This window comes from Electrona antarctica, assembly GCF_951216825.1.
Source record: "Electrona antarctica genome assembly, chromosome: 13".
Lineage (NCBI taxonomy): Eukaryota > Metazoa > Chordata > Actinopteri > Myctophiformes > Myctophidae > Electrona > Electrona antarctica.
In genome coordinates, this window is record NC_136794.1 from 38,758,343 (window position 1) to 38,769,608 (window position 11,266).

An 11,266-nucleotide genomic window follows, 5' to 3' on the forward strand; every position below is an offset into this window, starting at 1 on the left:
ACCCTAACATCCCTTTTCTGGGGCTAACAATCAGCAAACGTACCAGAGCTACAAGCTCACAGCTTGTAGAAACAACAAAACAAGGCTACACGCTACAGTGCAGGTTTATTTGCTCCAAAACGGGTCAAATGACAGGACCTGTTTGGATGAGATGAAAGGCTGCATGGCGGAGTTCAGGGCAGTGTGGTAGTCCTGCAGGCTGACCTCAGTATAGCCTGGTGCAGTCAGCTTGCACTTCCCAGGGAGACACACTCAGTTCTGTCTGTGAGGTAGGATGTGAACCAGTCCAGGGTGGTGTCGCAGAGTCCGAACCCTAACATCCCTTTTCTGGGGCTAACAATCAGCAAACGTACCAGAGCTACAAGCTCACAGCTTGTAGAAACAACAAAACAAGGCTACACGCTACAGTGCAGGTTTATTTGCTCCAAAACGGGTCAAATGACAGGACCTGTTTGGATGAGATGAAAGGCTGCATGGCGGAGTTCAGGGCAGTGCGGTAGTCCTGCAGGCTGACCTCAGTATAGCCTGGTGCAGTCAGCTTGCACTTCCCAGGGAGACACACTCAGTTCTGTCTGTGAGGTAGGATGTGAACCAGTCCAGGGTGGTGTCGCAGAGTCCGAACCCTAACATCCCTTTTCTGGGGCTAACAATCAGCAAACGTACCAGAGCTACAAGCTCACAGCTTGTAGAAACAACAAAACAAGGCTACACGCTACAGTGCAGGTTTATTTGCTCCAAAACGGGTCAAATGACAGGACCTGTTTGGATGAGATGAAAGGCTGCATGGCGGAGTTCAGGGCAGTGCGGTAGTCCTGCAGGCTGACCTCAGTATAGCCTGGTGCAGTCAGCTTGCACTTCCCAGGGAGACACACTCAGTTCTGTCTGTGAGGTAGGATGTGAACCAGTCCAGGGTGGTGTCGCAGAGTCCGAACCCTAACATCCCTTTTCTGGGGCTAACAATCAGCAAACGTACCAGAGCTACAAGCTCACAGCTTGTAGAAACAACAAAACAAGGCTACACGCTACAGTGCAGGTTTATTTGCTCCAAAACGGGTCAAATGACAGGACCTGTTTGGATGAGATGAAAGGCTGCATGGCGGAGTTCAGGGCAGTGCGGTAGTCCTGCAGGCTGACCTCAGTATAGCCTGGTGCAGTCAGCTTGCACTTCCCAGGGAGACACACTCAGTTCTGTCTGTGAGGTAGGATGTGAACCAGTCCAGGGTGGTGTCGCAGAGTCCGAACCCTAACATCCCTTTTCTGGGGCTAACAATCAGCAAACGTACCAGAGCTACAAGCTCACAGCTTGTAGAAACAACAAAACAAGGCTACACGCTACAGTGCAGGTTTATTTGCTCCAAAACGGGTCAAATGACAGGACCTGTTTGGATGAGATGAAAGGCTGCATGGCGGAGTTCAGGGCAGTGCGGTAGTCCTGCAGGCTGACCTCAGTATAGCCTGGTGCAGTCAGCTTCCCCTGGCGCACCAGGGAGCACAGCTCGTCCAGCATGCCTCTGAAGGCCCCGTCATCTAGGGACAAAAAAAAATGAAAAAAGAAATGAGGCCGATTCTACAAATGCCTTCTAAATCAGTAGTTCTCACAAAAATAGCAGATGTACAAGCTCACAGTGTGGCCCAAAGTGACAGGCTGCAAGCTTGCTGTGAGCTTGTGTTTCCAAAGTGGTTCTCAAAGTGGGGCCGAGGACTCCCCAGGGGTCCCCATCAAAATCAGTTCAACTACTTAATGTATTAACCCCATACTTTGGCTATTAAAAAATAACCGATCTACAAGCTGGTCACGATGCAATGCGTTTTAGAAGTACCATTTTAGAAAATATTTGAATAATTGTGGAAAATATGTGATAATTTGGAATATTTTTCACACAAATCGTCTCACAAAGGCTGTCCAGATGCATACAAATACGTATGCATCTGGGGGTCCTTGACATGATACGGTTTGAGGAACCACTGTGTTAAAAGACTTTCTGCTTATAATGCAGCAGTACAGAATGATGAATACGTTCTTATGAATGATGAATACACATTCTCTTGAAAGACTCACCTGAGTGGTCCTTCTTCCACTGTGTGACGAAAATGCCGCGCAATTCCACATTCTTAAAGATGAAAGCACCCTGGAGGAAGTAAGGTCACTTTAGTTTAGAGGATTTGGGACACAGCAACACTATCACACACCACTTATGAGAAAACAACATGACGTGACGCTCGTCTTACCACAGGTACAGTGACAGGCTGCTTAGCCATGCCTCCGTAGGTCACCATGCAACCTCCGAACTGTAGCTGACTGAGGAGTTCCGTTGCACTCTTGCCCCCTACGCCATTCAGCGCCAGCTTGGGTCTTGGACACGTCTTTTAGAGAGAAAAAACAACCACATCGAGATATATGACACGTAGAAAAACAACAATATATGTTTTAACCACTCAAACCCTATTTGCACTGTTGATCCGGGTCCCCCAGGGGTTGAATTGTTAAAAAACGTAATCAAATAAGTTTGTGAACAATTCAGTGTGGGACAAGTTGAGGAACGACCTAGGGAATGGCAGGGCTGATGAAACACATGTGCCTTTAGGCACAGTTGGGATCAGTTCACAAAGGAACTAGATCCCCCCAAAAGGAACTAGACCCCTCCCCCTGTCGTCAGCTTGATCTGCTATTTTCGGGCCGCCTGAGTGTCTCCTCCTTGATGACATGGCTGGCCCCCATGGCCTTCAGCCTGTCACTGAGCTGCGTGAACTCTGGCCTACAAGAGATGGAGATGCAATGAGGAAGTTCAGTACACTCATGATGAAACATTTCAGCTTATAGTTTCTGACAGAAGACCCCACCTGTCGCCAATAACACTGCTAACAGCGACCGACTGATAACCTGCAGCTAATGATTATTAGACACTGAAAACATGCTAATCAGTAGACGCGGGACCTATTTGTTGCCAGTGCCTTACCGCTTATCCCTAAACTTATTTTTTTTACTATTTTTAAAAACACATTTTAATAATTCAAGTAGTCGTTCTACAAGCTCACAACATGTCGATGTAGATCGGCTTAGTTGAACCATTTTAAAATGTTTTTCAAAATAGTAAAAAAAAATGGCAAAGACGTTTAGGGATAAGGGTTAAGGGCACAGACGACAATAGGGCCAAAAGACTTAATGGACTTAAACTGCTGTTGGTCAAACTAATAGCCACTAGCCAGTCATTAATTGACATATATTTGCTAGAGAATCGTGCTTTTACACACACCCCAATCACCCAGGACGAAGTTCACTGTCCTTTCAATTAGTAACACCCAGCGTCCAGGACAAAGTTTTATCCAAAAGACGAAGATTATTGATATCAAAGCCGATCGCATCGCATCGCTCCACAGCCTAGGAGCGCCTGTTGCGCAATACTCAATGTTGCGTAACAGTGGGACGAAAATGTTCCCCCCGTTTAGCCGACGAGACCGAAAATCTTAAAACGTTAATAACTCTTGATCTAAATCATCCCGTCCAATTCTAAGAAAACATCATGTCTTAGACGGCCCACCGCGGTGCCGTCGCTAGTCACGGTAGATTTAATCATACCTCCCGTTGTTGTCGATCGGCTCTAGAGTGTTTTGGCTACATTTAGCTGCTACATCCACATCCGGTCCGTCGGTAAAAGTGCTCCGCTGCTCTAAATCGCTGGGCGCTATGATTTAATGGATTAAATAACCCCGGGCAATCTGAGTGATAATTATTAATCAGGTGTGAGGTTTACCTGTCCCGTACAACGTTGATGGTTTTGATTCCCCTTGCAGCGGCAATCTGTATAACAGCCTGACCTACTCCACTGTTGGATGCATTTTGGATCACTGTGTCACCTGAAAAGATAACACAAGTACAGTATAGGACTCTACTGGGTTTTCATGGAAGCTTGTCATTACTAGAGACAGTAATACCCAGAAATGAGAAAGTGAGAAATCTTGAAATATTTTGTAAAACTTAGATTTGATTACAATTTCTATTTGAGAACATTTAACAATTTTCTTTTAAAACGAATTAACACAAACAACTTTTTCAAAGGTAAAAGTATATAGCCTATATTAAGTAGGACCTTTCTTCAGGGTCGCTGAATGGCTGGGATGTCTTTGTTCTGATTACTAAGAGAGAACATGATTTAATTTAATTTATTTTATTCTTCCTTCCTGGTGTATCATCAGGGCCCCAGCAGAACAACCAACTGCTGAGTTGTTGTTGTTTGGGGTGGGGGGCAGCTGTGAAACAACACTCCACCAACTGTTGCAGGAGCCCAGCTGACTATAATTACCTGGCTTGAGGTCCCTAAAGTCAGCCAGCATCCTGAAGGCAGTGCAGGGGTTGACCCCCAGTGTGGCAGCACACAACAAGGGAATGTCATTTGGCAGTGAGATGACGTCTTCCTCTGCCATCACTGCTGCCGTCCTCCAGGTCCCTGGACACAATTCATGATTACATCTCACAATTAGACTCACAACTAGTAGGCAGCACAAACGTAATATTATCATGCGTAGGCCAATCAAATGGTCAGCAGCAGGCCTGGCAGGTTGACCCGTGGCTCAGGTGGGTTTAAGGTGCGTACTTGTACATCTGCTATTTTTGAACATTTTTTAAAAAATCTTGAAAGTGTGTGAACTACTGATTTAAGAGAGACAAAAACAGCCTCACGCATCAATAGTACATGGTTTAGGTAATGTACCTTGCCCAGCGTCTTTGGGAATAATCCAGTCTCCCACTTTGAGAGATTCCACCTGGCTCCCCAGTTCCACAACCTCAGCCACACCCTCATTACCCCCCACTGCTGGGAAGTCAGGGAGGATAGCATGTGTGCCTGGGAAGAAGGGCGTCAAATGATTAATTAATCAAACTGGAATGAAGGCTCTCACCCAGGGCTTGACCTATATCTCTCTTTCCCAACCATGCTCCCAACTACCCCTGGCCCCAACCCCTCCACCACCACACACACACTGTAGAACAGTAGCTAGCACGCGTGAAGTAGCTGCGATGGGCTACTGGCTTCGGCTAAATCATGAGTTTCCTTAAGCTCCCCAAAACAGGTCAGCACCCTGGGAAAAAATACAGACACTGTCAGAGAGAAAGGGGGATGCTAGCAAAGGGAAATCTAAAATCTAAACATGGTATCATGACGATGCCATAACCCACCCCAACCCTCCTTGCGAGTCGCCAAAAAAGTTAAGATGTCTTGACTTGGCTGTGTAGTACGGCGGTGTTGCGCCCCGAATGTGGCATGAGTCACAACGCTTGGGATACGATGCGCCGCGAGCTTGTGGATTGTTTGTTTTCGGCACACGACAAAGTTGTACCATGAAGTAAATCTCGCAGAATGTGCACACAACACATCAATATACTGTACATGCCTGCCAAGTGTCAACAATACCATCACTGGCTGGCTTATTAATTATTGTGTTTTCAGAACGTCGTTGTTGTTTAATGGTTGTCAGTCATTCAATGGTTGTCAGACACTCATCTCATGCCGATAGTAAACCCATGGGGCTGTGTGAAAGTGGCACCTCCCGTAATGAGGTGTCCTCCAAATGGAAGAACTATGCAGAGAGCAACCTCTAATGTTATTGTTAAAATAACATTAGAGGTATTTACATAACTTGATTGTTTAGCCGATTCCCAAAGGAAAAGGAAACGTTTCAAGCATGCAATTAGAAATGTAACTCTAATATATTAAAGTCTAACTCATGTTGCTATGATTAGGTCATGTAATGATGTTGTAAAACAAACAGTGTCAAAACAAACATTAAATTCTCTTTATTGTTAATGGGATTTAATGTTTGTGTTAGGGACAAAACAAACATTAATTCATTGTCACTGGTGTTTTTAAAACAAACATTGGACTAAAAACAAACATTAAACCTGTATATAGGAGGGGCTAGTGCCCCTACAAGATAAGTTAAAATGAACAGTAATACAGCCTGGGCTGTGGCTCAGTGGTCCAGGCACCTTGGCTGGTAATACAGTCTGGCAGTGTGCCGCGGGTTCGACTCCCGATCCCAACGGCCTTTACTGCATGTCTTCCCCCCATTTCCTGTCAGCCTACTGTCTGTCCCTCCATAAAAAGTATAAAATAAAGGCGAAAGCCACAAAAAAAAAACAGTAATGCAAAATGTACTATATATTTTGGGGGCAATTGGCCATGAGCTGAGGGCAAGTAGAACATGAACTGTACTCGCCTGACGGGCAAGTGCCTCTGAGACCTTAGTGTCCAAATATGGAGATATCCGACTAAACAACATTACAATCTCCATATTTGGCCCGGGCTGACCTAGAGCTTCATATGGAGACGACAGAAGCATCTAGCCGACTGGCATTGTCATCGTGACAAGCATGAGGATAAAGGGATGTGAGTTCCTTGGTTTCAGCCCTGATGCCCCCGTTTCCGTTGTCCTAGAAGAAATATCTTACTAACATTACAATCTCCATATTTGGCTCGGGCTGACAACAACAACAACAAAACTATTTAACTACGTGCAACTGCCACGTAGTTGCATATTGCAAGGAATTACATGGCAAATCCTTGGTGATCCGACCATGACATTTGACTTGCACAGAAGTTTGAACAAATTCAAATGTGAAATAGCTTACTAATTGATTACACAACCACATGCCAATCTCCACAAAGTTACCAGATTTGAGTACCTTGAATCATGTTGATGTCTGCAGGGTTGATTGGGGCTGCCAGCATTTTGACAAGAACATCTTTTGCACCAATGGAGGGCAGGTCCATGTTCTCCAACCTGGAAACCACCAGACATGTTACAACCTTGTTGAAAACCACTTCCAATGAAGCCCATGTCTATAATGCATTGTAAACATACATAATGCATTATAATCTCCTTATAACAATATATACTAAGAGACCCCTGTTATTGAACACTCAATGGCAATGATTGTCATCAGCATTGAGCTTAAACTTTTTAACCAAAAACTTTTGTTTCAACAAAACATCAGCTACTCTACCTTTAGAATACCGAATAGTTCATGCAATTAATGCATTAAAAAGTGCTGAATTAATGTTTTATGGACCCATAAGTGATTATTTAAGTTAAGTTTTGCCATAATCATGTCTTTTGCCATAATCAGGTAACTGTAAGGTGCGGCCATGACAGCAATGGTAGGAACAATATTAATCATATTCCGTATTCGGCTAACTGTTTACTATATTCGGTATTTGGTTTCGGCCAAGAATTTCCCTTCGAGTCAACCCAAGAGAAGACCATACACACATGCATTCATCTTACTGTACAACTTTGGAAGGGTCCCCGTGGATCCTGTAAACCAGTGCCTCGCAGCATCCTCCTCCAGTAGAGTACAGCCTACTACCTGCACATGTGTGTTCTTCATTTTTCTTTTTTTCTTTTTCATTTATTTATTTATTTCGAACATATTAAAACATAAAATAACAGGCAATGGAAATAAAGGAAGAACTAGATTTAAAATAATAATAAAACAAAATAAAACAAGGTATATCTAATATCCTTATAGTTTTGTTCGAAAAAGGGATAGGAAGAAGTTTAGTTAAAAACTTATCGGGTCCTACCCCTTCTTTGTGTATCAAAAAAAATAACATAAAATAAATAGTCAAGCATATACTGTATACAAGACAGTCAAGGGTCAAGGTTGACCCTTGAGGACATACATTTATACACTCACAAAATCATATGCGTACACACTGTACCCAGCTATTCTATCCTATATATATGTTTATTATATATTTTTTAAACATTTTTTTAAACTTATTCCATGTTTCACATCGTTTCAATTCGTCCCTGCATTTGTTCCACAGGATAACCCCTTTCACTGAAACAGTGGTATTTAGCATTGGTCCTCACTAACGGCTGATTAAACATACATACCCCTCTCAGATCATAATGACTCGCTCTCTTCTGGAACAACCTCTGGATGTTGTTTGGTAATAATTTGTTTTGTGCTTTATACGTTAATTGGACTGTTTTCATGTCAACCAGATCTTTGAATTTTAATGCTTTTAAATTGATAAAGAGTTGGTTTGTTGGTTCTCTGTAGGCAGTTTTATTTACAATTCGTATTGCTCTTTTTTGGAGGATAAATATTGATTTAGTATTTGTTTTATATGTGTTTCCCCACACTTCCACACAGTATGTTATGTATGGCAATATAAAAGAATTGTATAGCATATATAGTGAACTTTTATTTAAGAAATCTTTGACTTTATATAGTATTGCTATTGATTTGGCTATTTTAGTTTTTATATAATTTATATGAGGCTTCCAACATACTTTATTATCTATTATTACTCCAAGGAATTTGACTTCATCCACTTGTTCAATTTCCATTTTGTTTATTGTACGTTTTTTATTAGGGACCAAGAAGTCACGCAGTGACTTTGGTCACTTCTTGTTTTTGTGTTTATTTTTCTTCTCCTTCTTCTTCTTCTTCTTCTCCTTCTTCCGCCAAAAATAGCTGTTCTGACTGAATGGTGCAGTCGGTTTTCGCGAAACGCGGTAATCTGGTAGAGGGCCATGCCAAACGGTGAATATGCGAAGCCCAAGACGATTGGCCAAATGGTGGCGCTATAGCGCTCAATTGAAAATGCTAACTTTGAACGTGCATAGCTCATGAACCGTTTGACCGTTGGCAATGACACTTGGATACCCATATGCGTCTCCTCATGCTGAGCAACTTTCGTGTTCTGACTTTTGACCTCTGACCTTTAGATCACCCGCCATTTTGAATTATATGATCAGTACTTTATTTTATTCTCCTTCTGCCAAAAATAGCTGTTCTGACTGAACCGTGCAGTCGGTTTGCGCAAAACTTGTCAACATGATAGAGGACCATGCCAAACGGTGACTATGTGAAGCCCATCATGATTGGCCAAATGGTGGCGCTATAGCACTCAATTGATGCAAAACTTGCAAAACTTGCAAACTTTGAACGTGCATATCTCATGAACCGTTTGACCGTTGGCAATGACACTTTGATACACATATGTGTCTCCTCATGCCGAACAACTTCCGAGTTCTGACTTTTGACCTCTGACCTTTAGATCACCCGCCATTTTGAATTATTTGAAAAACAGTTCAAATGTAACTCCTCCCAGAATCTTTGCTCAAAATGCACGAAAACTTCTACACGTGAACTTTGGACCTATACGGACAAATAATCGTAGCACATTTTTGTTAAGTGAAAAAATGAAGTTTTTATGAGCCAATGAAAATTGCTGTTTTGTGAAAATTATTCTTCTGCCTCTAATACACACACATGCTTATGTCACTTTACTATGCGAAGCCCATCACGATTGGCCAAATGGTGGCGCTATAGCACTCAATTGATGCAAAACTTGCAAACTTGCAAACTTTGAACGTGCATATCTCATGAACCGTTTGACCGTTGGCAATGACACTTTGATACACATATGTGTCTCCTCATGCCCAACAACTTTCGTGTTCTGACTTTTGACCTCTGACCTTTAGATCACCCGCCATTTTGAATTATATGAAAAACAGTTCAAATGTAACTCCTCCCAGAATCTTTGCTCAAAATGCACGAAAACTTCTACACGTGAACTTTGGACCGATACGGACAAATAATCGTAGCACATTTTTTCTAAGTGAAAAAATGAAGTTTTTATGAACCAATGAAAATTGCTGTTTTGTGAAACTTCTTCTGCACCCAATACCTATATGAATACTGCATGATGTTACTGTTTAGAATGAGTCAACTGACTGTGTCTGCATAGCTCAGTTGGTAGAGCTCTCGCCGTTGGACCACAAGGTTGTGTGTTCAAATCCGGGCAAAGACAACTCAGTGTATGCATTGTGTGCTGCAAGATTTGTGATGACTCAACTATAGAAATATTGAAGTAGATTACATTTGACCCATCAGGCACTAGGACATGGCATCACAATAATAGAGATACTAGTAACTGAAATCGTGTAATAAGTGTATTTAGTGTAATAGTGTAATAAGTCTAATTTTTTTTCACTGCCTACACAAATTACTGTAGAAGTCAGCCTAACAACTACATCTTGAAATTATCTGAAGACACTGTATAGTCAGCCTGATGAGGGCTGTTGAACGCCCTGTGGGCTATATCAGTGAGATCAATAACTTTAAAGTCTGGTGTATACAAAGCCCATCTGTGATGTAGATCTGCTAATTTCTATATGTTTGAGTACTTGTGCTTTGGTGCTCAAAGTATATGTTGATGCTCAAATTTACATTTCAATCACCATAACAGTTGCTCCCATCATCTGATGAACAAGAGGTAAGTCTACACCCACAGACAGATAAACTGAATTTGTACTTTTTACACTGTTATGTTTTGGCTTGAAACAAGCTCACATTATTTATTTATGAACATGGATAAATGAGCTTCCACATTAACACCTTGATGTGGTGATCAGGAATTGAACCTGGGACCCTTTGTATATCCAGGTGGCCCCTCTATCCATTCAGCTATGATAATTATGCTTGTCTAGAGGTAAGCATAGTTTCACACTACAAACAAGACTGATCATATATTCTCCATAACTTTGTTTTGAAAAATATTTGGAGTGATGTGATGTGATGTGATTTATAACAGCCACTAGATGGCAATGATGACTATGCCACAGCTATATCCCAGACCACACCTACAAACATTTCCAGGTCCTTAGATATGACCTCGATGCTGCCAAATAAAGTGACATTGCAAGAACCCAAGTTTCTTCATTAATAGATAGAAACATTACAATATTCTTTACTGACACTAACTTAAAATAAGTTACTTTTTTTGGATACCATTCCACATGCAGCATACAGCATGAATTGTTCCTTTTGTTCAGGCTTTGCTAAGGGTAGCTACATGGGTCTTTCACACATGGGTTCACCAAAGAGAGTATATAACAAAGACAAGAAATTCCTTTTGGAATCACCACTAGATTGTGCATCACTCCAAGATGGCAGTATAAGCACATACTGATAATCTGAATTAATGTTAATGCAATGCCTCAAACACGCACATAATGCTGACATTTTGAATGAATATGTTACCAATGTCTGATTTGATCTGTTCATAAATATGAGAAATAAACAAGTAAATAAGACACTGGAAGTTTCCTCATCACTCCAAAATGGCGGAGGCACTGGGAGCTGGTTGTTACTATGGGACTTAATGGGAGATCCTCTCTTGTTATATAATGTCTTTGATTTCACCAAATACCCATTTAGCCTACAGTGTAGGCCCCTCACCACTAGGGCTAT

The 11,266-nt window shown here is 41.9% G+C and overlaps 1 protein-coding gene across 1 annotated transcript; it reads right to left on the bottom strand.

Annotated features, from left to right (window-relative positions):
* Positions 1-270: 270 nt before the first annotated feature.
* Positions 271-7,681, bottom strand: LOC306934956 (enoyl-[acyl-carrier-protein] reductase, mitochondrial-like; the record flags this gene model as incomplete). The annotated part of the gene is made up of 10 exons (XM_079517778.1): positions 271-1,527; positions 2,060-2,129; positions 2,230-2,364; positions 2,663-2,756; positions 3,753-3,855; positions 4,302-4,445; positions 4,710-4,841; positions 6,680-6,777; positions 7,282-7,363; positions 7,666-7,681. The coding sequence occupies 10 exons, from the start codon at positions 7,679-7,681 to the stop codon at positions 1,346-1,348; spliced, it is 1,056 nt and encodes a 351-aa protein (XP_079373904.1). The 3' UTR covers positions 271-1,345.
* Between the last annotated feature and the right edge of the window lie 3,585 nt (positions 7,682-11,266).